General features: G+C 44.5%; 2 protein-coding genes across 2 annotated transcripts in view; both read left to right on the top strand.

The window, feature by feature from the left end:
- NAA16 (N-alpha-acetyltransferase 16, NatA auxiliary subunit) overlaps positions 1-26,654 on the top strand; it is a 366,631-nt gene that overhangs the window by 74,978 nt on the left and 264,999 nt on the right. The gene's annotated exons all lie outside the window — the stretch shown is intronic.
- Positions 2,184-14,334, top strand: RGCC (regulator of cell cycle). Its single transcript, XM_052705652.1, has 5 exons — positions 2,184-2,307; positions 2,408-2,605; positions 10,555-10,662; positions 11,808-11,870; positions 12,990-14,334. The coding sequence occupies exons 1-5, from the start codon at positions 2,271-2,273 to the stop codon at positions 12,995-12,997; spliced, it is 414 nt and encodes a 137-aa protein (XP_052561612.1). The 5' UTR covers positions 2,184-2,270; the 3' UTR covers positions 12,998-14,334.

A 26,654-nucleotide genomic window follows, 5' to 3' on the forward strand; every position in this document is an offset into this window, starting at 1 on the left:
CAGCCTTGCTGTATTGCCTCAGCCTTCACTCTTTGTGATGTGGCCTAAGTAGGTTCTTGGGCAAGAGAGAACTGAGGCCAGCTATGGGACCAAGTCCTTGTATTCTGAGGCTATGAGTTCTTCCTAGCCACATGCCCTACAGTTCTCCATTGTTCCTGTTGTCTTTCATCCTTCTCATGCTCTTGACGTCATATTCTTATCTCTTCTTCTCCGCTTTTTAACCTCATTTGCTCACTATGGTCTTCAAAAAAGATTGTTTGTAACCACTTCTATTAGCAGAAAGGAAAACAGAGGAAGACCACAAGAAAGGAGGAAACCACAGAATAAATAAGAATTGAACATTACCATGAGAACTTCTTTTGATCCACAGAAAAAATAAATAAGCGCTTCCATGTCAGCTGGTAAGGAAAGGTGAACAAACCTGCTAAATACAGATTATTTGTTGTCTGGAACATTGTTTTTCTCATTGTACGTCTTTGAGGAGCAGTGACAATATGTCTCAAAATGTTGTTACAGCTTCACATTCGAGAAGTCTCAGAGATAATTTTCCTTCCCTCTCCCTGTTCCCAACACCTCTATTTTAGCTCCAGATATCCTCATCAACACACAAACATAATCATAGCTCCTGACGCATATGCATGGAATAGCACCTGATGTCTGTTTTCAGTACCACTGGTTGTAACAAAATGTGACAGCATCTTGCCCAACAGGCATTTTACAGAACAGATATTTTAGCTGCTCAGCCAGCTTTTATTTTAAAAGACTGAGAGGCAGCACAAGACCAGTGGCAGCTGTGGCACGTATAAACATCATGTTAACCTGACTTCAGGACAAACTAATATTGTTCAGCTCTGATTAAAGAAACCCCTCCACTGTAGAGTACCCTGGCTCTATGTGTTTAGCAGCTCCCTGTGCCTCGCTCTCCACCTGCTCCTGTGCTCACGTCATCACAGTGATGCTCTAATCCAGCTGCCCCTTGGCTGTATTCACAGCTCAGTGATGGATCGAGCCAAGAAACAACCACAGGACAGCATGGGCAGATTCAGGTAAGTGTGGGCAGTGAGCTGAAGTGTAGTGATGTGCCACAGCCACACGTGAAGCTCACAGTGCATCACACAGCAATAAAACACAGGACGTTGCCTCTTTGGAAAATCAGAATGTCTTGGGTTGGAAGAGATGTATTAAAGCCCATCCAATTGCAATCCCTTGCAATTATCAGGGTTGCCACCCAGGAGCTCAGGATTCCCAGGGTCCCATCCAACCTGGCTTTCAGTGCTTCCAGAGATGGGGCACCCATAACTGTTCTGGACAGCTTGTCTTATCACTGTAAGTCTGTGTAAAAAGTCAGTCCTCCTCCCATTTATAATCTCCCTTTGATTACTGGAAGGCTGTGGTGAGGTATCCCCGGAGCTTTCCCTTTGTGCAGGCTGAACAAGCCCAGCTCTCACCTTGTTTTCATAGGAGAGGTGCTCCAGCCCTCTGCTCATCCTCATGGCCTCCTCTGGACCCTCTCCAACAGTGTGGAGAGGGTCTTCTTGTGCTGGCAGCCCCACACCTGGATGGAGCCTCACGAGAGCAGAGCAGAAAGGCACAACCACCTCCCTGGCCCTGCTGCCACCCCTTTTTTTTTTGATGCAGTTGGTTTTCTGGGCTGCAAATGCACACTGTTGGCTTGCATCGAGCTTTTCATCCACCAGAACACCCACGTCCTTCTCTGCAGGGTTCTTCTCAATGAGTTTTTCTCCCAGTCTGCACACATATCTAGGATTGCCCTGACCCGAGGACAGCACCCTGTGCTTGGCCTTGTTAAAACTCATTGGCTTCACACGGGCCCACCTCTCCAGCCTGCCCGGGGCCCTCTGGATGGTGGCTATCAGGGGAAAAGAGGTGATCTTTTTATTTGGGATAGCAGCGAACTCGGGGACGTACCCAAGTGCTCTCCAAACCCCGGCCTCAGAGCAAGCACCCAGTATTTGTAGAGTGATTAAAGGATGTGCCGGGCTCATCCTTGAAGCTCCAGCAACACAAAGCACCTTTATCGCCGAGCAAGGAGGAATCGCTGCTCCTTCCCACGCAGCTCTTCCAGCTCCTGGCTGCGAAACCCACTCAGGCTGAGGCGCAATACCCCAGCAAGGCGCACCTGCACCGCCCGCCTTCCCCGCCGCAGCGGGCAGCACCGCCTCCCGCTCCCCCCCCTCAGCCCCCGACCCGGGCGCGCTATAAGAGGCGGCGGCGGCGGCGGCGGGGCCGGCAGTGGCGGGGTGGCCGCCATGAAGCCGCCTCAAGCGCAGCGTGCGGCGAGCCAAGGTAGGAGTGAGGGATGGCGGCGGGATCCAGTGGGAGGAGGAAGGGTTCTGGTCTCACGGCGCAGCGGTTCGCTCAGCCTCCGCTTTCTTTTCCCCCTCAGCCGGCGGCCGGCGTCCCGCGGCGTTGCAGGAGGAGGCGGGCGGCTTGGCGGAGGCTCTGGGAGAGTTCGAAGCGGTGCTGGAGGACTTCGCCTGCCCCGCCGGCCGGAGCCGCTTCCACTACGGGGAGCACCTGGAGCGCATGAAGCGGCGGAGCAGCGCCAGCGTCAGCGACGGCAGCGGCCTCAGCGACTCCGAGAGTGAGTGCGGGTCGGTCGGTCGGTCTGTCTGTCTGTCTGTGCGTCTGTGCTTGCGGGCAGAGCGCGCAGAAAACTTTCTTAGAGTTGCTTTGGATTTTGCCTTCGTTCAAGTGAAGATGCGATGGATGATCACGTAATGGGTCTGGCGCTCTGGTGCAAAACAAGAGGCGCTTCAATTGATCGCTTTGAGAGTCTCCGACTAGGGAAATGCTCTCCTATTGGGAAAGGGAGGGGGTGAAATGCAAACAAACAGCAGAAAACTCCAAGAAAACAGCATCAGGAACTTAAGTTGTGTCTATGGAAGAAGATAGACCGCTGTCTGTGGTTACTTGGCATGTCTGCTCTGACTCACAGTCATAGAATGGCCAGGGTTGGAAGGGACCTCATGGATCATGAATCTCCAACCCTCTGCTACAGGCAGGGCCACCAACCTCCCCTTTTAATACTAGACCAGGCTGCCCAGGGCCCCATCCAACCTGGCCTCCAAGGACGGGGCATCCACAACCTCTCTGGGCAGCCTGTTCCAGCACCTCACCACTCTCTCTGTAAAGAATTTCCCCCTGTCATCCAACCTAAATCTTCCCTCCCTCAACTTAAAACCATTTCCCCTTGTCCTGGGGAGACTCATGGGACTTGTGTCATGAACAAGTGCTTTTACTTGCTCTGTTAGGGCTGAAATGAAAGGCATTTTGGGGAAAACAAAGGTGTTCTTCTGATTGGGGCAGAAGATCTAGTGAGAGACTGCATGTTCTCGTAAATCAGCAGGTGGGATCTTCAGGAAGATCTGGAAAATAATAACTTATCACAAGGGTGAGCTGATTTAGACTGAATACATCAATGGAATAGCACAGTAGAAAAGAGTTGGCTCTGTGCAAAGTCCTAAAGGATCTTCTCTTAGGATCTTGTCTAATGCCCAGTCCAGGTATGTAATTGAGTTTCTCCCTTACTCATGTCTAAAGGGGATGGCTATGGAAGAATTAGAAGTTTTCAGGGTGCTCATGTGTGCACTAAGAGTCCTATTAGGATCCAGCTGCCTCAACCATACAAGGGTATATTTACAGGAAAAGGAAAAGAACATCAGTCTGCTTTCCTCCTTTCTTAGAAAAGTCCTAGTAAAACACTTGCAAAAGGCTTCATTCAGGGCAGGCAACTTTTTCTTTTGAAGAGAGAGTAGGGTTGGAGAGGGACTGTGGATTTATGAAGAGCTCCTTGTACAAAACAGGCTCCGGTGTCTGATGTAATCCAGCAATGCTCCCTGTAGCTATTTCAAGAATAGGTGTAGGGAGTTTTCTACTTACCCAGGCTCTTTCCATTCAGATTGAAGTTTTCTCCCTAGGGCTGCCTTTCACTTGGTCTCTGTCCTGCAGCACAAGTGCAGTGCTAAATTCATGACCTCACTATTCTCTTGGTAACACGTGGGTTAAACATCACTTCAGGATCAAGGAGAAGCTGGGCTGAAAGAGCAAGTAATTGCAGTGTAACAAGGCGAAAGAAATGCCAGCAAGGTTATCTGCAGATGGTTTGGTTTATGGTCTTGCTCATGAAGGCTCTGTCTCTGCAAAGTCTTATTTTGCATTGCTGCAGACTGTTCTAAGAATATCTTGTCATATATTTACAGAGCAGTTCCGACTGTTACGTTTTAGTTTCCCATCAAGAAGATAAAGTACTGATCTCATCTCTGCTGATGTGAAGTAGCTGAAGGTTAGGATTTCTGCCACTCCTGTGGTGGTATCTTTGACTGGAGGGTGTGTGTGGGGGGAGGGGAGGAGAGGAGGGGGGATGTTTTAAGCTGTAACTCAATTTCAGGGCACTTCAATTGGTCTACAATTTACTTTTCTAGAAGCTAGTAACCGATAGCAAATGGTGATAAAAATACTGTTTTACAGTGTGGTAAGGAAAGGACTCACCTGGGGCTTCTGCCGTGAGGGTGATTCCATTTAATTTAAACAGAAGGATTTACAAAAGATTGTTTTCAGTGCAGTTAAACCAGCAAATAGTGCTTTGTGGGGGTTTTGTTGCTTTTCTTTTTTTCCTCAGTTTAAAAATCTCTTCTTGGGGAAGATGGCACCAACAGCACTAATGGAAAAATTTCTATGACGTATTCTGACCTCTTAAGGAAAAAAAAAAAAAAAGATTGAAGATGCTACTTTGGAAAGTGGATGTGATAGTGCTTGGCTCTCCCACTTCTCAACCTGATGTTTGATTTGATGATCTTTGGACCAGGTCTGTCTTGGCTGTGGTTAAGCATTACATCTAACACACTAGACTCTAGAGCTTAAGGTAATGAAAATGCTAGCATGTGCAGATGTTCATGATGATGTTAGTGCTTGGCACACAAGTGTTACATTAACCACAACAGCTGATTGAGTCACTGCTGGAAACCATGATGCAGTTGGGGGTTCAGTCCAACAGGCATTCTTGGATGAATACCAATTCTGTTTTGATTTTGATGAATTCAACTGAAAGAATAGCAGCTTCATGCTCCAGGTTATTGATTGCGCAGAAGCCTCTGAGTTGAGGGATATCTTTGTTTTTCACTGTGTATGTTCATTGTGATAAAATAGGATTTGGATTAGAGAGTGCGGTCTAGTTAGATTCTGCTAGCGTAAATGCAGCAGAATTTATAGACTTTACAGCTATCATTTGCTGCTGGTGTGTTGGAATAAGCTTAAGACCTGAGGGAAAGGGCCTGGAGCTGTTTTAGGGAGTGTTAGGTTCGGCCTTAAGGGAAGGTTCTTCATAGAGGGTGGTTGGCATGGAAGAGGCTGCTCTGGGCAGTGGGCAAAATCCCAAGCTGCTGGTGTTCAAGGAGTGTTTGGATGCTGCTCTCAGACACAGGGTTTGATGTCTGGGTGGCCTCGTGTGGAGCCAGGAGTTGGAGTTAATGGTCCTTGGGAGTTCCTTCCAACTAATTTGATCCTGTGGAAGAGTAGAGGCTTGCCTGTGCAAATTCTGTGTTCACTTGATGTATTTTGTTTTACAGTACATATATTAATGTCAGGACAATCGAGTTTAGGCTTACAATAATGAACAGAGAGGAATACTACAAGAGATAGAGAAGAAAAATGCTTTAGCATTCTACCAAAGCTTCAATAACATCTAGAAGCCAATTACCATAACTTGATGGTATACTCTGAATTGTTTAGACATCAGCTACAGATGCATTTTTTTTTTCTGGAACAGGTTTGGCTTCCAGTCTGCCTCTTAAACAGCGCTGCAAAATAAAATATGTCAATTCAGTTCTTGCACTGATGTAGCCTGCAGTGCATAGCTATTTTTAGGGGCATGTAAATGCTTTCTGACCAATACCTCCTGGCTTTTAAACACAATGAAAGACCACGAGTGCATCTGGAGCTCTTAATTCTTTAATTCAAAGCCGAGCAGGTGCAAGTTTCAGGGGCTGAATCACTGGTTAATGTGCAGTGCCAGGCATGCTGCAAGGAGTCATAGTTACATGCATGGAAGTCTGTGGGGTTGGGCTGATGCCTCTCTGAAGCTTCAGCCACTGCAGCACTCGTCCTGAAAAGCCAGTTTACGTATGTGATCTATTGCAGTATGTAGGGAAGTTGCAGAGGGACGACAGAAATGAGTGAAGAGATGAAATAGTTTCCAAATGACTGACTAGACTGAGCTGCCAGCCTAGAGATGAGATGGCTTGGGTGGGGACAAGCTGTCTTCCAGAACATCCCAAATGACATCAGGAAAGTGACTGCGACCTCGCCCAGTATAAGAAAATAAAATTAAGCCAGCAAGACTCAAATAATCACGGAATCAGAGAATGGCCAGGGTTGGAAGGGACCTCAAGGATCATGAATCTCCACTCCACCCTGCCACATGCAGGGCCACCAACCTCCACATTTAACACTAGACCAGGCTGCCCAGGACCCCATCCAGCCTGGCCTTGAACACCTTTAGGGGTGGGCATCCACAACCTCTCTGGGCAAAAATGATCTGAATAATGTTTTAGGTTACTGATACACTTAAGGGAAAGAAAGCCAAGGGGTGTCAGGTACAGATGCTTCTTGCCAGGTGTTGCAGTTTAATGAGAACTGTGCTTTTTGGTAAGGTTTCTTGTTCTTGCCTCTCTGGCGTACTTATTTCTTTCCTGTCCTTCAGAAAGAAAACCTTAGGGAAGGGGATGACTGGAGCTGGCAATGCTGCCTCACCAGTAGTAGGCATGATGGAGGAATAAGATGATAAGCTTTGAAATAATGAGAAGTTGATCTTGCACATCTGAGTTTCAGATGTCCAAGATCACTTCCTTGTGACTATTAGCTGTGTGATCTCAAATCTCTTACACTGTTCAGCCTACACATGCCAGTGGTGAGAGGTGTGAGATTCCAGTGGCTGTGCTGTAACAGATGGTTGATGGCTGGGCAAAAGCAGCGAAACAATGCAATGAAATGCAAGTGTGATTGTGATGAACCAAGCCTTCTCCTTGAGGGCCACAACATGCGTGTTGTGAAGTGAGCTCTGGGTGGTGAGTATTTCTCACTTCTGTGGGTTGCATTCAAACCCAGATGTTTTATTTGTAGCACGTATCTGTGTTCTGACTTGCAATTAATTATGCAGTCTATTCATTAAGTGCTGAATATTGTTACATAATGAACTCACAATTTGCAGACTTAAGTGGAATTGCAGACCTTTTTCTCTGAAGACTTTGGGAATGAGATATTTTTCTTCAACTTCACTCATTGCAAATTATAGTCAAAGCTTTTACTGATTCCAGTTCTTCTTCGTACCATGTGCTGTGCTATGGTTCTATAAATAACATAATAATAAAGAAGTCAGACAGCTGGTCTCTTCTGTTTCATTTTAAAACAGACAGCCTTGGAGGCTTTCCTCCTTCAGTTAGTTACTGTCCAGAACCTTCCAGTTGTTCACGTCGTGGGAACATGCTTATACTTTCATGGTACTGCAGTGTTGCTCTTTTTGTGGTTTATTTATATACTGGAACACCAAAGGTCAATGCTAACTACAGATTACATTGCCAAAGTAAAATACACCCATATCTGTTGCAACCCCCTAATTTTGCCTCTATTGGCTTTGTTTAGCTCAGTTGCTTAACTATCAGATTTTAAGTTTTTTTTTTTTTTTTGAAGACAGTTCTAAGAGACATAGTTTGTACATGGCACACAGGCAGTAGAATCACAGAATGGCCAGGGTTGGAAGGGACCTCAAGGATCCAACTTCCCTGATGCATGCAGGGCCACCAACCTCCCCATTTAATACCAGACCAGGCTGCCCAGGGCCCCATCCAATCTGGCCTTGAACACCTCCAGGGATGGGGCATCCACAATCTCTCTGGGCAGCCTGTTCAGCACCTCACCACTCTCTCTGTAAAGAATTTCCCCCTGATATCCAACCTAAATCTTCCCTCCCTCAACTTAAAACAATTTCCCCTTGTCCTGCTGTTATCTACCCTTTCAAAGAGTTGATTCCCCTCCTGTTTGTAGGCTCCCTTTAGGTACTGAAAGGCTGCAATGAAGTCACCCCACAGCCTTCTTTTCTTCAGGCTGAACAAGCCCAGCACCCTCAGCCTGGCTTCTTAGGGGAGGTGCTCCAGTCCCCTGATCATCTTTGTGGCTCTCCTCTGGACCCTCTCCAAAATCCAACTGCAGAAGAATCCAACTGCAAAGCCAAAACCATTAATGGATGCAAGATGAACTTGCATCACAGAGAGGGAAGGGGTTGGATGAAGAAGGGCAGCAGCAATGAGATCCTTGGCATCAGCCTCCAGCTATTAAGTTGCAGGGGATGTTATATTTGCATGGCAGTGGAAGTCTTCCATGGCCCCTTATTGAAGGCAAGTCAGTGAGCCTGGGCTGTGGCAGGACTGGAGTGTCCTTTTTCCCAGAGCTGCCTGCCCCAGAGCTTACATCACTTACGAAGGTGGTGGTTTTGCGCTGTGGGGACCACAGGAATTCAACAGTGCTTTGTTTTCAGTTTTTATTTGCAAAGTTGATCTTCCCAGCACCAAAATCACTGTTGCTTGGTGGCAAGCATAAGCCAAAGGCACTTCCTAAAACACCACTCTGCTTCTTGTGAAAGATAAATAGCCATACATGCTTGAAATGGTTTAATTTTACAGCCCATCAGAGGGTACCTCTGTTCTGTGAAAGCTTTTCACCTTTCCCTGCTTTTAATACATTGTGAGGTCAGTGGTCAGTACTTCCAAGTGCTCGTAGAAGGACTACAGGGAAAAATACAACAGGAATCAGGATGATGAAGAATTCAGGCATGTGTGTGTGGATGTACATAAAAATGCACAAATAGATTGAGGTCAATTTAAATGGCACAGTAGTCTTCTGAAATCTGAGTTGCCTTCACAAGGGTTCTCAAAAAGAAGCCTTTATTTCGGCCATGGGTAAAAGCAACAGGAGCTCTGGATGTAATGCATGAGAAGCACAGGTTTGTAATAGCTTCCCAGCATCGTTACATCTGGTGCCTGGATACCAGTAGCATGGGCCTTGCAGTAAAAGTGTGCTCAACTTCATAGCTTTTGTTCTCTGGATTACTTCTTATGAATTCACCAAACTTTTAAAATAAATCCCTTGAGAATTTACAGCCTGTTCTTCCCAAATGTTACCTCAGACATATGTTTCATCATTGGTCTGTTCTGTTGGTGTTTCATTGGGTTGTATCCTTGGCTATTGCCCTGTTTGTGTGAGGTGTTATTTGGCTTTTTCATAATGGCAGGGCTTTTATCCCAGTTAAAATTTTCCATTCTGAGTTCCTTGTTCAATAGGGTTTGCATCTTGGCTAAAAACTAATGTGGTTTTAGTTGGAAGTTGCTCAATTTCAGGAAGAGATTTGTCATATCTTTAACTATGACTTGAAACCCACTAATGTGCTAGGGTTCATTTCATTGTACAATGCTGCTGAGAAGATGATGATGCAGAGCAAAGTCAGATTCCTTCTCTCACTTCTTATGAGGATTAGTTAATCTTTTTAGGAGCTGCTTCAAAAAACAATTATGTCTTTTTTCAATGCTTTTTCTTTCTGAAGCTCTCAATTCTGCTCTGTATTCCCCAAATCTGCCAGAAGTTTCAAGTAGACTAGTTCTGATCCCCTCAGGTTTAGACAGAACAGGCATTTAAGACTGAAGCTGCAGAGATCGTGATGAAAAGTTAGTATGAAGCATCATCCCACTTCTGCACCAGAAGTACCAGCAGCTGACTTGGCCAAGCCATCATTTCAGATATCAGATGCCATTTTGTTTGCACAGTGCTGTGAGTAGCACGTGCACTTGTAGCAGGAGCTGAGCTAATAGCAGAGGGAACTGTATGATGAGGTGTGATGATACTGTGATAGCCCAATATACATATGTACAAGAGAAAAGATCTGCCAGGTGAAGCACCTCACGTAAGCATTTGCAGTTGTGTGATGCAGCAGACAGTTGGGCAGGTCAGCATTTCTGTCCTTAACGAGGCACTGCCTTTTTCTGTATGTTATTGCCACAGCAAGTGATATAATTATACCTCATATAAAAACAATGCTTCTGAGGAACTGTTTCTCTCCCAGAGCTCTTAATTCACTTTTAAAATAACTTCTGAAGAATTCTGGTTACTGAAATTTCCCAGAATACTGTGAATCATTCTGGCCTTGTGAGATTTAACTTAGGTTGATTAACTTAGGTTGATAGGATGATTGCTGTAATACTCCCTAGATGATGCTAAGTGCAGGGGATGCTTTCCTTTCCAGGAGACAAGGAAAGGACCCAGGACTTCTTCCTTTTAAACAGTAGGTGTAGGAACAATAGCCTCCAAACAATAAGTTATTTACTCATCTCTCTGGCTTTCAAGTTGGTAAACTTCATTTCTCCAGACTTTGAAACCCATGTGAGAAACATTCTGTTTTTTCATTTAATCCTATTGCAAAATTTGAGACAGTGCTATTTTTAACTTGAAATGATTTTTTTGCTTGTTTTTTTTTTTTTGTTTTAACAGGTGCAGATTCACTCTACAGGAGTAGTTTCAGCCTCAGTGATGAAAAACTTAACTCTCCAACTGCATCTACTCCAAGCTTGCCATCTCCATCAGTAACTCCTTGTAAAGGTAAACTTAAATCCTCAGTGTTTCTCCTGAATTCTCAACTATATAGGCTTCTCCCTTTGGGCAAAGATACACATTTATGCATAAACTCTCAGTTTTGCTTTCATTCAAAAATAAGGATTACTGATAAGCACACTACAAGTGCAAGAATTATTGCTGCTTATGGTCAACACAATGTCATGAGGCATCCATGCTTCTTCACAGGTTACTCAGTAGCTTTTGGTTTTGAATTGCCCAGCTACAGAAAGTTCTTTGGTTAGTCAAATCTGTTACAAAACTGCTTACAGAATACTCACTTTAGAATTAACAAGTCTAACTTAAGCAACTAAGTAGCCTTAGTATCCTATCTGTGCACAGAAATGCTTAGCTGTGGGGCTGCAATGTCTGACTGGTTGCAAGTAACAAATAAAAAAGTTCTTTTACTAATTACCAAGATGCTAGGCAGAAATGTGTCATAGTTAATGAGAAGTAGGGAGTTAAGTATTTCAGTTAAACTGGTACTACTCAGTTAATACTTGGCCAGGAGTTGCACATGAGATCAAGACCTTTTTCCTGATGCAAAGGTAGAAATAGTTGGGACCACCCTGCAATAGACCTTGGAAGTGAGATAAGGAAGCCACTTGAAATAAACCTAGGTTGAATGGAACCAGTGATGTTCTCAGCAGTGGAAATTTGAGTAAATGCTTGGATGTAAACTGAACGTGTGTGGATCTTGATCAGACGATCTAACATCTAGCAAACCACAAATAGATGAGGTTTGGATTTGGGCAGGACTAGGAGCTAATTGAGTAGGGTAAGGACATGAATGCAATATCTGAATGCAGTAATAAAAATTCCACATTAGCAAGGTTGACCTTGCTATTCCAAGTAAACTTGACCTACAGCTTTTTTTCCCCACATCTTCTGTGTGTTCTTTTAAAGGAAGCTAAACAGGCTTGGCTTGCCTTTGTCAAAATGATCAAAAGCTTTAGTTTTCAGTTATTTACCTTCTTCTCTAAGAATGCATTTGGACACTGCAGCAACCATCAACTTCTCCAAAAGCAACCCAGATCAGATTTGATACCACTAAAAATGATTTGAAGGATTGTGTGGTTCCAGTGGTTTCTTTTGTCACGTCTTAATACTGACTATCCCTTCCTAATCTGCAGCAAAACTTGGAGACACAAAAGAACTGGAAGAATTCATAGCTGATCTTGACAGGACACTAGCAAGTAAGTAAGTTTTTAGGAGACTGCTTATTGCTTTGTCTCTGATTACAGTCATGGGGTGATGAAAGCCAGTGTATTGGTGGAAGTTGTATATTCCAGTTGTCTACTGAGTTCTTCATTAAGATTTGAGAGGAGTGTGGGTAAACAAAATAAAGAAGGCAACCCAATACCATGTTCCCCAGCACGTATTCTGCCTATTCTTTTTCTTCCTGTGCTGTTTGAGGTGTGATACTGGGTGATTTTTTTCCCCATGGACCATGGCGTAGAACCCAAAACAACAAAACATAGGACTAGATCTACAGAGCCACATGTCCAAAAGCTGTGAGCTGGGTGTTTTTGTATTTGTGGAGGTATTTTCCTTTCCCCATAGTTCTTGAAGCCACAACCATCTGTCTTGGTTTTAACTCAAGAGAGCTGTCCTTACAAGCTTCCCACTTCCCTATCTCAGAAGTGAAACAAGGATCAAGATATTTCTAGCTTCCTGATTATTTGTTTATTTATTGTCTTATATGCATGCTTGAGCCAACTGTCCTTACCACTCCAACTTAATTGACAGATTGGTCTTCTGAGAAACTTCTGAGTTTGCAAGTTTGGGGATTTTTGTTCTCTATAAATCTTCAAATTTGACTTAGCTGTTGTCTTGCACAGCTGTCTTGCAGCTAACTGTGAAGGGGCTGGTAGTGCACTGACTTCACTGCCTCCTTGCAGAGCACAGCTGAAGTGAGGCTAGGAATTGCTACTTGCTGTGCTAGTTCTTACCAACAAAGAAACCTTTGGCTACCTCAGCAGATTCTCATTTATAGGGTCATTAGTTTTACAGTGATGTGCCATTTTTTTCATACGTTGAAGTTCTAGGAAAGTCTAATTTCCATCTGATATTTCACTTTTTTTTTTCTGAGGAGTCACTATTTACATGCTTTGAGGTTACACAGACTTTTGTAGCAGCTTCTTGAAGCGTAATACAACTATTAGAATAATAACAGACCTGAGTTCTTATGTTAACCTTTTGCCTTTCATATTACTTCTTAAAAAACATTTAAAAAAGCCAATAGTTGTGCCTGTCAGGCAGCTAGCAGTCTTACTAATACAGACTTCATAGTTGCTCTTGTTTTGTATTTCCAGGTATGTGAAATGAATCTTTGGCACTGCTTGCCTGTGGATGTCATCTAAAGGATAAGTGACATCAGTGGAGGAGAACTGCTGCCTTTGTCTGATAACTTTGCTACCCAAGATATTCACCTTGTGAACACAACCTTTGTAAACTCCTACAAGTATTTAACTGGCAAACATCAGTGTTGTTACTTTGCAGCAGCTGGAATCAGATAACTTAAATTTTCCAGCTATATTTTACCTTAAAATATAGCTTGAATTTTAATTTAAAGTTGCTTTTATGAAAATATATTTGTAATTTTATATAGTTGAGAACTTTTAATGCTTTTTTCCATTATAATATATTTTTATACAAATAAACCCTGAACTGGAATCCAGATCTCTGAAACTTTCATATGAACACGTGAGCTGTGAAACATCAGTACAAATTATGCACTTACTGAAAACATGGAGCTTGAAAATATCTGATAAGACTGTATTTTTTATTAGGCAAAATGTATTACACTGTCTTCATACAGGACTTCATACTGTTCCTATCAAATTGCTTGAGTAAGTATTTTTTACTCTGTAAAACTTTACTACAGTCAGGAAGATAAAGTTAGTTTTTAATTATATTAAAGGTAATCTGAAATAACATTGACTTAGTACAGATTTGAACAATAACACCTAGTTTGAACCCTGTCTAAAAGCTGTCTTTAAAGTTACATGTCATTCTCTATTAAGTACTAATTAGGAGGTTAGGAATTTAGGCCTAGGAGTTTAAAGAGATACTGCAGCATCGAGAAAATGCTCAAATGTCCAGAGTCAGAAAAACCTGAACACTTGTGTCCAAAATAGTCTCCATCCATTTAAAAGGATTGCCTGACCATTGCTGTCTTGCTGCAAGAGTGGAAGGTGAAGCTGTATTCTTTTGTTTTGTATAAAGAACCTGATTCTTTCCATATGCATTAAGCACTGAAGATAATGTGTGAGCTCTCCTTCAGCTGCTGCAGGCATTACACTCAGCTCTGCTGTCCAAGCTGCTCATGTGATTGCCTCTAATCCTTTCAGGCAAAGTGAGCTAGACTTGTTTAAGCTGCAGGTCTTATTTTGATTGTAGCAGGCTAGTGAACAGTCACAGAAATGGTTCAAGTATTGTGCCCCTTGGAGCTGTTATCTTTAAAAATGTGGCCATGGCTGGAAAAGGATGCATCTGCACCAATGGCACAGTGACCAGTTGCTTAGGGGCTTAGCAGGTGGATTTGGACCTGTCTTCTGCAACCTAGGGGGAGCATAGTCTGTGTTCTTTGATAATGGAAGCAGCACGATCAAATCCACCCCTCTGCTTTGGATTTTCAAACAAATAATCAAGAACTTGGATTGTGTTAAGTGTAATGTGTTTGGATTTTTTTTCTTTCTGGTTTTCTTCACAGATAAGAAAATGGAAATGGCGTCCATGCCAATAAGACTGAAACACTCTTAAAATACTTGTTTGAGCTGTTCCTTCTTTCAACCAGAAGGAGTATTTTCCTGAACAAGAAAAATTCCTTTGTTTCCTATGGCAGATTTAGTTGCTAACTTGACACTTGGAATAGAAATGGTGTGAGCTGGCTTTCTGCTAAAGACCAGGACACTTGGAATAGCAGATGATGCTATAATAAGAGTATAAATGCAGAATACTGGTGATAAAATTAAAAAGATTAAGAAAGTGAGGTTTCTTGCTGTTCTGGAAGAACTGTAATAATTTGTGTTACAGGAACATGGGGAAGTCCTAGTGATGTGCTTCTGTGTGTTCTAGGACCTTACTGAGATTCTTCCACAGTAGAAAACCTTTGAGCAGCAAGGTAGGTTTGTTGTGGCAAAGAGCCGTGTAGAAATTCAATCCTACTACACTTTCCACATAGGAGCAAATTTTCCTTTTGATCCCTCTGTGAAACAGGGGAATCTGTCTCTTCTTGCTGGTCCTACATATGAAGACATACTTTGCTGTACAAAGCCACTGAGGGGAATTCCCTTATCTGCTGTAGGACTTGCTGCTATGTGGGGTGGGTGGGATGCTGCCTTTCAGAAAAGGGAATGCCTGGGAGAGAACTTGGCTCATGCTTGAGAAATATTGCTAGCATAAGGCATGTTTTTAAAGCTACTTGAATAGCATCTTAAGTTTTGTCTCTCTTCTTCTTTTGAACTGTTTGGTAAGGTGAGAGATGTGGCTGTGGGTCACGGATATTACTGCTCCAAAAGCACAATAACCAAACTCAGTGTGTTAGGTAAGCCACGTGTTTCAGAGGAGGCCAACTCAAATGATGGCTGGGTGAAGGGGAATGAGCAGCTGTTTGCTTCTTCATCACTCAAGTCAGATGGCTTGAGGTACTGAGCATGAGTGTTCCACTTTCCCCGTGCTCATTCAGTTGCTGCTTGACACAGCTGAATGCCTGACCTGTGACCATCAAATCACAAAATCATTTTGAGTTGAAAGAGAGCTTTGAAGGTCATGTAGTCCAACTCCCCTGCAAGGAACAGGGATACCTACAAGCTAAATCAGGTGCTCAAAGCCCTTCTCAGCCTGACCTTGAATGTCTCCAGGGACTGGGCAATCTGTTCCAGTGCTTTACCACTGTTACTGCAAAGCTTTTTTACTGATAGCCAATTTAAATCTCCCGGTTTAAATCTCTGCTCCTTTAGATTGAAATCATTTAGCCTTGTCTTATTGCAACAAACCCTGCTAGAGCCTGTTCCCTTCTTTTACAAAGTCCCTTTATATACTGAAAGGCTGCTGTCAGGTCTCTTCCAAGCCTTCTCCAGACCAAGTAGCCCCACTCTGTCAACCTTTCCTTGCAGGGGAGGTGTTCCATCCCTTGGATTCTTTTTGTGGTCCTCCTCTGGATGTGCTCCACTGTATCCACATCTCTTCTGTGCTGAGGACTCCACATGTGGACATGTTACTGCAAGTGAAGTCTCACCAGCACAGAGTAGAGGAGCAGGATCACCTCCCCTTGACCTGCAGGCCACACTTCCTTGGATGCAGCTCAGGGTACGGTTGGTTTTGTGGGCTGTGAGGGCACATTACTGGCTTGTGTCCAGTCTGCCATTCACCAGTACCTGAATTCCACTTTGGCAGGGCTGTGCTGTATCCTTACACTTTCCATCTTGTACTGAGAGTGGGGGTTGCCACAACCCAGGTGCAAGAGCTTGCAATTGCATCTATTGAACCACATGAGTTGCACCTGGACCCACTACTCGAGCCTGTCTAGGCCTCTGTGAATGGCATCCCAGGCATGTAAACCAGACCACACAGCTTGGTGTTGTCCACAGACTTGCTAAGGGTGCACTCAGTCCCGCTGTTGATATCGATGAAGATACTAAACATTGCTGGTGGCAGTACTGACTCCTGAAGGACGTCACTGTGTCCGTCTGGACATTGAGCCATTGACCACTGATCTCTGGCTACAGTCTCACAGCCGGTTCCTCATCCATTGAACAGTTCATCCATCACATCCATACCTTTCCAATTTGGAGAGGAGGATGTAGTGGGGGACTGTTGTCAAAGGCCTTAATGAAATCCAGCTAGATGATGTCAATGGCTCTTCCATTGACCAATGGCACAGTTGTTCCATCACAGAAAGCTCCTAGGTTGATCAGGCAGGACTTGCCCTTAGTGAAGCTATGTTGTAGGCAGTACTTAAAGCTGACTGTTTCCCTTCACAGAGTGATGTCGTTCAACTACTGTCAGTTTTTGGGGAAGAGCAGTGCTTGGTCCTTGTAGACACCCAATCCTGAAGCCTTTTCCCATATAAGCAAAGGTTTAAAGCAGGCCATGTTCCTCATTTTGTGTAATGTGAGGTCAACTAGGGATGGAGTTGGGGATTAAATCACCATCTGCTTGTTTTTTTAAATCTTATTTATGCATAAACAGGTGGTGATTTCTGCCTACTTATACAGCAGCTCTGGAGGCCATCAGCTACAAAATATGGGAGTGTCTTTGGTGAAGCTGATGATCTGAATTCCTTTCGGTTTATGCTCTATTTCGAAAGCCTTATTGTGTCAGAACAAAGGCACTACTATAGATGTCATTTCACTGGAGTATACTTACAATTTAAGTTCATCATCTAATTACACGTGTCACTGAACAATGTGCTGCTGAGAAAAGTTCTTGTGATACTCTATCTGTATTGCTGGAGGCTGTACTGTCCTTGTGGGCCATCCTGACTTTTTAATCCTTGTTTTGACCTTCTTGAACTGTGAGGCAGAATTTGGACTCAGAGCAGTCTCTCAACCAACAGCACTCTTTCTGAATTCCAAGTGAGAGGTTTAGGCTAAGCAGACATACTGCCCCAGTTTAACATGCATAGGATGAGGCACACAATTATTTACAAGTATGCTCCTTACCTGCTGCAAATTCAAGGTTAAATGGATTAGTTTAAATCTCTATTGCTGAGGCTTGAGCTAATATGTCTTATCTTGAGTTTGCTGTTGACTGTGTCCTCAGTGCGGTCACCCAGGCTCAGCTGATATGTGGTAACTCATTAAGCTTGCTAACATACTCATTTTTCCGAGCCTTTTATAGCAGGGAGAGAAGAGCTGAAGGAAGGATTTTTCTCCCCTGTGAGCTGCTGTTGGTGCACCTACAGCCAGGTGAGGCCTTGTGAGGTAGGAAAAGAGTAGTGCTGTCAGTGACTGCAAATGGAAAATCAGGCTCTGCCTTGAAAGGCTGCAACCTCTGCCTGTTTCTAGAGCCCATGCTTTCCCCTCATCTCCATCACGGATACTTGCTTGGTGGCTGTATTTCAGCTTTGTTTTCAGTATCAAACATCTGCAAAGAGAGAACACACAGGGACTGCGTCTTCCTGGTGTGAAACGTCTGTGTCTGCATATACAGATTTTCTTAGTTCTTATTGCTGCTTTTAGGCTATCAGCCTGCTGCTTCAACCACTCTGAAGGGGGAAAAACCCACCTCATGTGGGTCTCTGTAGGTGAACTCAGATTCCATCAGCTCACAGAAACTCAGTTTACTGCCCAAGAGTTATTTTTGCCACACTGGAGCCTGTTTTGCATGAGAGTAATTTATGTGAAGGTGCTTAAAATATGCTAGACATCACATCTGCTAGGGAGAAACTTCCAACTTTACAGCTTGCTGTGCTTGGAAGCAGAATAATTGTCCTAAAGCCAGTGTGACAGCAACAGCTCCTGAGCCAAATCCAGCTCTGCACACTAATATTGCAAACACTATATCCTCAGTGGGGAGATCTCCTGTTTTCTGTGTTACTTTAACAGGCATTCTACATTACTGACTTCACTGCAGCTTGGCTAACAGTTCTAGCTGTCTCAGTAGCTTCACGTTCATGTAAGAGCATACCGACTGTTGTATCTCAAGGGTTTAGAGCTGTAGAACAGATCACATCAGGACCCTTTTCTTCTTACAGGCTCTGAGTCACCAGTTAAATGCCCTGGGGATTAAAACAGGCCACTTGATTACAGATTTGGCTGCTTTTGTTCTTTCACTTCTGTTTTGGAAACTGAAGTATTGATCAGTTTGGCGCTCCTGACCCAAGTGCTGATGTAAAACACTGCAGTAAGGGTGCTGTCCTTGGCTCCTTCCTTAGCCTTTACAAGGGGAGGGAGTCCCCAGAAGATGTCCCTGTGCTACAGTGTGTATTGTAAAGGCACCAGGTAAGGAAATGTTTCATAGCAAGTGGCTATTTCAATCGCAGATCATTTCTGGGTTTATAATCAATGACTTCATGGACCAAATGGATACTACTGAAAGCTGTAGTAAAAGTTTCTGTTGACCCCAGTGGGCTGGGATTTAACTGTGCCAGGACATGGCTGGGCTAGTGGCTTGGTTGGTGCTCCAGAAAGGCTTGAGAGTGTCAGCTTTATTATACAGCATAAATACAAGTTTCTGGACATTATTTAGAACATCTCAGGAGACCACTATCTGAACACCGAGGTTAGATTCAAGTGGATGATCATATTCTCCCCTGTTTTTCCACTCCATTTCTGAAAACAGCAGAGTTAATGTAAGGACAGCCCAAAAGCCAGCATGTCTTACTGCTGTCCCCTGAAAGCACGGTTATACCAAGAGCTGACCCATGGCTGCAGTGTTTCAAGCTCTGAGTGTCTTAGGCTTTCCTGCAGCACCAAGCACTGATCTGGGCAGTCTTTGTTCATAGTTGGCTTCTTAACGCTGTGTGTATTTTAATAGTTTTATGCACTTGGAAAACTGATTTATGAGCAGTAGCTTTGCTTATCTGCAGAGTTTATTATAGGAAAAAAGAATGCACATTTTGCTTAGAGGGCTCAGCTCTTTCTAAACAGCATCCCTGCTCATTTATTGTGTTGACAGCTGGCACAATGTGCTACTAATACACCACTGGGTTATTAGGCGTTAGTAGCCACACATCAGCTGTCTCAAAGCTTCTTGGCACGCTCTGTTAAATTCCACTTAAAGAACAAGGCAAATTTCTCCAGTGTGCCTCAACTCAAACTCAGAGGGAGCTGATGAGAGCTTGGCTGTCACCCCATGGCTCATCCAAAGGAAGCTGGTGGTCTGAACTGGAGCCGAGTTTGGGATTAGGGACTCCAAGAGCTCCTCTCAGAGCTGTTTGTGTGTGTTGCTCACAGCACTTCTGCAGTCTTAAACGATCTCAAAGGAAATCCCTGCCCTGGCAAGTGTCTCTGGTACCTGCCAGCTCTCACTGCACAAAAAGCAGATGGGTGTTTTTTCCAAGCTTGCTATAGGGCAGCTCCAGCCCTGTTGACTGCAGTGGAAGCTGCAGAGTTCAGTGCTTCTCCAGAAACTCATCCAAAAAACACCCGTATCCTTGCATTTCAGTCATGCATCTCACCAGGGATGCTGCGGTTCTTCATACTTTTACCATCTGTGCAAGTTATCTCTTAGCACAAAATGCTTCCCATGAGCTCTTCGTCGGCCCCAGCTTTATTGTATAGGTAGTCAAAAGCATTCCCTCCAGTGTCCCTTCTCACATTAAGCCAAATTGCATCACAACCTCTTCAGTGCTGTAGAAAGGCAAGAGGGGAGACCCAGAGGCTGCATACTTCTCCTCTTCCTGGATCAACATACAGAGCACTAGGAAGTGTGCAGGGCTACATAATGTGTATAACAAGACTTTTACATCTTGTTTCCTGAATTCTTGCCTTCCCAAACGTTCAGAGGCACCAGAGCAGCATCAAGCACTGACGTAAGAAAGGGGCTGTATATCTCAGGGTTTTTGAGACCACTTTCAGATGTTCTAGCTTGTAGTCTCCCTCTTTCTGTTTGGTGGGGTCCTTTGCAAGTTTCAGTATTTTAAAATCAATGTGGAGGTGAACAACCCTTACTGGTGCTGAGAATCTCATCTGCTTCACCAACCCCAGCTTTTAGTCGCTATATTCAAGGCTGAGCCATGGCATGGCTGCCCAGCATTGCCCAGCAGATGAGACCACACTTTTAGTTACCAGAAAGTCCCTTGGAAATTCATCATCACACACGACTTTATGACAGCTTTTTTAGTCTTTCATGCCACCTATGCCAGAATTAACGAGAGTTACATGAATTGCAAAGAGTCTTTGTAAAAGTGATTTTGTTGGGGAGAGGCAGCTTGGTCATGCTGAAATTAGCCTATCATGGAAGGAAGATGCAATTGTACCCAGAGAATTAACATTTTTGCCTCAGGTTATCCTAGTGTTTTTGGACTTCCTTTCTGTGTACATGTCCCTGCAGTCCCTTGCAGCTGTGTGCTTGGGTGACCTCTCTGACTTGATGAGTCTTCCCAGCCCTTGACAAATGTTCATTCTGGGTTTTGGAGAAGATGGCACAAATTATTCTTTTTCAGTTGCAACCAAAGCAGAACTGCAGGCTGAATGCTGATGAAGACTTACTTCAGCTCCAGCAAAGACCAACACCAGCCACTCAGTGGGGCTGCTAGAAGAAGACACCAGAAAATTTTGTTTAAAAATCTCAGTGCTCTCACATATTTCACTTTTACATCTCTCCAGCCCGAAGATGCAAATCAGAGTATTGTCCATGGCTTAAGAAGGAACAGGACTTCAATGACCTTGAGTAGAGCAAGAGCACATGGATGCATAGGAACTGGTTTGTTAAACTCCTGTGGTACTCAGCGTTCTGTGCTTCTCTTGTAATCTCTTCTGGACATTTCTTCTGAAATTCTCAGGAAAAGATCCAAAGGAATTGTGTGGTAGGGAAAGACCATTCTTTCCCCCCCAGACCCTTAAATTCTCCTAACAATCACATTGACTGTGCACATGAAGACAGCTGGATGACAGCATTTATCCTTACTGGGCTTTTTGTTTTCCTTAAATCCCTTGTGGAAAGAAAATCTCCAGCAATATCCACCGCTCAGTCTTCACCTATGAGAGTATTTTCTCCCACACACATTTCTACAATTAAGGGCACGGACACCAGGTTATTGGAATTTGCTGCCTGTTACTTTTTTTCTTTGTGTTTAGATGGCCCAAATTTACAGGATAGGTCCCACATATATGTCTCCATGGAGATGGGGACAAATGAGGCAGGAACGCACACCAAAATAATGGGCACTCTCAACTGGAAAAGTATTTAAAATGTCAGATCCATTTTAGTATTTATTTAATATGAAGTGGCTCAGTCTTTCCAATTTCATTCCCAGAGTCCATTTCTGGCCTTGTTTAGAGGGCTAAACCAAGCTTTTCTCCTAGCAGGGACCGAGCCATCTGCCTTTCTGCCCCATCCTCACAGCTGGGTGGCTCAGCAAGAAGGAGCCGTTCAGCCAACCTCAGCATCTGCCAGTTGTGCTTTCTCTTGACCTTTCCAAAAACAGCAGCCTTTTTGCCTAAAAATAAATGTTACGTTTCCAAGCCAAAGAGACAGACTTCCCCAGGCACTGTGAATAACATCATTGTTTTGAAATGTCTCTTGGCTTTTGCGTAGTGAAAGCTTGACGTTAAAAAAGGTGCTTCAATTCAGTACTGAATATTGGCTGATACTCAAAATACAATAGGACAGTGGAGCTTCTGTGCTGTCCTGTGATGTGCACTCCGTGAAACAAGTTTGGGGAGGGCAGGAAGAAAAACACCCGAACATTTCTGTGAAGCTTCCTTGAGATATTTTTAATGCAAAAATTTTCACTTTTGATGTGCCTCCATGTCAAGCCTGTAACTTCCCATCCAGCTTGTTGTGAAATTTTCAGGTGAACTTCTTTGCTTTTTTCACTCCGTTCCAAGCAGATGGTGTAAAGATGGTATTCAAACTGGGAAACGCTCCGAATGGATCCAGTTCCTCCTTAGCCTTGATCTGTGGGGTTTGCATGCATGTATCCTTGCATATGCACATACAAAAGCTCGGACTGCAGCTTGGCATAGAATCATTGATTCATAGAATCCTTGGAGTTGGGTGGGACCGTTAAAGGTCATCCAGTCCAACTCCCCTGCAATGAACAGGGATAAGCACACCCAGATCAGGTTGCTCAGAGCCCAGTCCAGCCTGACCTTGAATATCTCCAGGGAATGGCATCCACCACACCTCTGGGCAATCTGTGTCAGTGCCTCACCACCCTCTCTGTAGAAGTCTTCCTTATATCCAACCTAAATCACTACTCACTGAATTTGAAACCACTTCCTGTCAGTCATGATGATGACAATCCTTACAGCCAGGGCTGGTAGCAGAGGTGAAGCTGCAGTAGCAGGGAAGTGATGGGTGGGATATTGAGGGTGCAGGGCTGCTTTCCTTTCTCAGCCGCTGCTCCTCTCTCCCTGAGCCCCTCACAGTTCATGCTTTACACATGAAAGTAAAAATCCGTTTGCAATACCTGTCTGTTATTATTTCAGATGGTTTCCTCCACAGTTTGTGGACCATATCCCAGAGTAATAAATACTTTCAAGATAAATATTAATTTCCCTTGGCTTTTGTGAGCTCCAAATGGCAAAGGAACAAACCTGCCAGTCTTGCAAATGTCAACTTTTTATCAAGAAGGAGCCCTGATAAGTAGTAGCAGTGTGGGGTTGCAAACCAACTGTGCTAATGGGAGCAGGGAGGAAAACAAATCTCTCCTCAGACAAGGACTACTGCTGGATTTTTCTCCAACTACTGTACTCTCTAACCTGTATTTTCTCCATGATCAAGAAACTGATGCCCTTAGCTCATCTCAGTGCCAGAATTACAACAATCCTAATGGAAAAAAGATGTCAAACCTCCAGACATCCCCATTTCCTGTGGTGTGGGATTTGCTAGCCTACCTGCAGAGCCATGTTTGGTGCCTTTATCTAATGTCATGAAACTGGAGAAGCGGGAAAAAAGTGTACATTTATATGGTATGTGCCTGTGTCTGTGTTCACCAGGTCAGCATTTCTCTGCTGCTCCTGTCTGTGGTCCCCATAGGATCTTGCCTGGGTGATTCCATCCTCTTTTAGGCTCTGAGAAGAGCAGCCCCAGGGTACTGGGTTACATCTAAAGGGAGAAAAAAATACCTTTATATGGGAGCTTACAGTTGTGGGCTGCTGTACAAACTCCTTGAAGATTCTGGCAAGCAATGCAATGACTTCTAAGTTCTCATAAAGATGTTGGATAAATTGAGCAGATCTTTTGGAAGTCAACTTCTTGGTTTAAAGGAATTTTGATCCCAAATCCACCAACTGAAGCAAACCATCCTTCTTCCTTCGGAAGCAGGGAAAGGGAAGCTCAAGATGTGGCAGTAGTGGTAGAATGAAGCCCTCTAAAGTCTTTGTGCCTTCATTTGGCACCACTGGGGCAAGGCTGGCGGATGTGGGTCCTGAATCCCATTCAGATGTGCCATTTTGTATTCAGCACTGCAGAGAAAAGGTGCAAGAGGAGTAAGTCTTGCACCTCTTGGGCTTTCTCAGCTCATCTAGTTCCCAGCTGAAGTTTGGGGAAAAATAGGCCTCTAACAGAAGCTTGCCAAAGCAGCACCTAAATGCTGACACCCAACTGTTGTTGCATGGCAAGTTTGACTCTACCTGACTTACTCTCTCACTCCACTGTAAAACCAGTGGTGATCCATGCTGTGAACAACTCACAATGTGACACTCAGCCCAATGTGTTTTGGAAACACCGTGAACACAGATACAAGCCAGTGAGTGCAATGAAAGGCAAGATTTACTTTAGTGGTGGACTGCATGTAATCCACAGCTCTCCAAAGCTTGGATTCAGACCATTTTTCTCCTTTAGCTCACTGCTTGCTTTAACCAGCACTAAGAAAGCTGCTGACTGTGCTGGAAAACATCATCCACCCAGTGCAGACCTGCAGCTATGCAGAGAGAGCAGAGAGGCTGCTCTCAGGCCAATGCTGCACCAATCTGTTGTGTAGTGAAGTTCAAAGGACCCCGAGCTCCTATGCATGACCCCATATGTCTGCTAGCCACCCCAGTTTGCAAGCCAAATCAACCAGCCTCTAGCAATTCTGCTGAAGTAGGGCAAGTACGAAATAATAGTCTTCAAACTGGTAACTTTCCTGTGAAAGTGAGCTGGAGTGGATGGTTTCTCCTCCCATGCGAAGAGGAATCTCAATATATATGAGGGGAGGAGTTCTGCCCTTTCCCTGCTGATGCTAAGGTTGCCCAATATCTGGGGTTTTCAGCTGTTGGGCAGGAAGATTTGGTTCTGCACTGGGCAGGAGAAGGGGGCCATGGGTGGATGTGGCCACTGCAGGTCTCCCAGCCTTTGTCCTGGCACAGAGGATGCCTCTAGTGAGCATTTGCTGCTCTGGATCCCTTACAGGCACTGAGAACCCCCTGGGTCCATCAGCCAGGCACAGCAAAAGGCTCTTATTTTCACATAGCAAACCATTAGGGATAGAAAACTAGGATTTATTTATGTAGCACACAGAGGTACTTCTTTTGGCTTTCTCAGGAGACAACCTTTTTCTGTTCTTTCTCTCTCCGCCCTCATCCATCTTCTCCCTTTCTCCCCGTCCTCCGCCCTCCAACAGATGACAGCATTTGCCACCCGCCCTGCTTGGGAATGGCTGCATGAACATTTTTTTCCACCCCTCTGGTGTTGCTTCTGCGTGACTCAGGAGTGACTGACTCTGCTGGAGACACAGACGCCTTTTACAGCAAGCCTTCCCCTTCTAGAAGATGTGAATCACCAGCCAGCTCCTTGAGATGTGCTGCCTCACTGTGGGGCAGCCCCCTGTCCTCTCCTCTGGAGCCCAATCCCAGCAGCTGGTTGGTTATAGCAGAGCACTGGGCAGCAGGAAGAGGTTTTGGGAAGCACCCAGGGTTGCTTTACTCCCTTCACCCCAAAATACTCATTTTAAACACCTTATTTAAGACACCTTAGACCAGATGCTGTCATTGTGGGTTATATGTGGGTCAAGTCTTTTTCCTTGGTCCCCTGTAGGGCACAGCCAAATTCTTCATTTCAGATCGAGTCTACATGGCAGGCAAAGATTAAAGGCACTGCCATGGGGTCTTAACTCTGATTTTCTGCACATAATGGACACCCTAGGATCTCCTCCAGAATTTCTGCTCAAAGCCTTTGCTGGAGGTCATCATCCAAACCCAGTTCTGTTTCCCAATACACCCCTTCTCCCCTTAAAAGCTCCTTTCTCTGCACTGCCCTCTGAGGCTCCCTTCTCAGGATCCTGCTATTGCACACAGGCCCTCCTTGACACTGAAAGATGCCCACAGCCACAGAGCATTTCGAAGCTAAGCACTGCAGTGCAGAAGTGTATATGAATAAATGAAAACTGGTGCTTAAAATGTTGATTTAACACCATAAAGGCAATTGTTGATTTAAGACCATTGAGGGCAACAAAGCTGGTGAGGGGTCTGGAGCACAGGCCATATGAGGAGAGGCTGAAGGAGCTGGGAATGTTCAGCCTGGAGAAGAGGAGCCTCAGGGGAGACCTCGTTGCTCTCTATAACTTCCTGAAGGGAGGCTGTAGTGAGCTGGGGGTCGGCCTCTTCTCTCGTGTCATTAGTGATAGGACCAGGGGGAATGGCTTCAAGCTACGGCAGGGGAGATTCAGGCTGGATGTTAGGAAGTATTACTTTTCAGAAAGGGTGGTCAGGCACTGGAACGGACTGCCCAGGGAGGTGGTGGAGTCACCGAGCCTGGGGGTGTTCAAGGAAAGGCTGGATGTTGTGTTGAGGGACATGGTTTAGTAGGAGCTATTGGGAATAGGTGAACGGTTGGACTGGATGATCTTTTAGGTCTTTTCCAACCTTGGTGATTCTGTGATTCTGTGATTCTATAAAATGATGCTTAATAATGGCAGAAAGGTCATTACTCCTACTTATTTCATTTGCTTGCAAGAATGGAGACTTCTTTAAGAACAGGCTGCCCAGAGAGGTTGTGGATGCCCCGTCCTTGGACGTGCTCAAGGCCAGGTTGGATGGGGATCTGGGCAGTCTGGTCTAGTATTAGATATGGCCCTGTATGTGGCAGGGGGGTTGGAACTTGATGATCCTTGAGGTCTCTTCCAACCCAAGGCACTCTATGATTCTATGATTCTATGACTTAGCAGTAAACTGCGGCCAGAGAGAAATCTCATCCTGACACACACACAGTGGTTTGTCTGGGTGTCTTTCCAGTCCAATTTTACCACTGTTAATGGTATCCATGAGCTAATCCTCTGCATGCTGAAATAGGAACAGAAGGTTTAGCTTTAGATTGCCCCCAGATGGAAAAAGTAGCTGTTGAATATTTTATCTTAGAGATTCACAAGCACAATCCTGTTGGAT

This window comes from Tympanuchus pallidicinctus, unplaced genomic scaffold (genome assembly GCF_026119805.1).
Source record: "Tympanuchus pallidicinctus isolate F22 unplaced genomic scaffold, pur_lepc_1.0 scaffold6, whole genome shotgun sequence".
NCBI classification, from domain to species: Eukaryota; Metazoa; Chordata; class Aves; order Galliformes; family Phasianidae; genus Tympanuchus; species Tympanuchus pallidicinctus.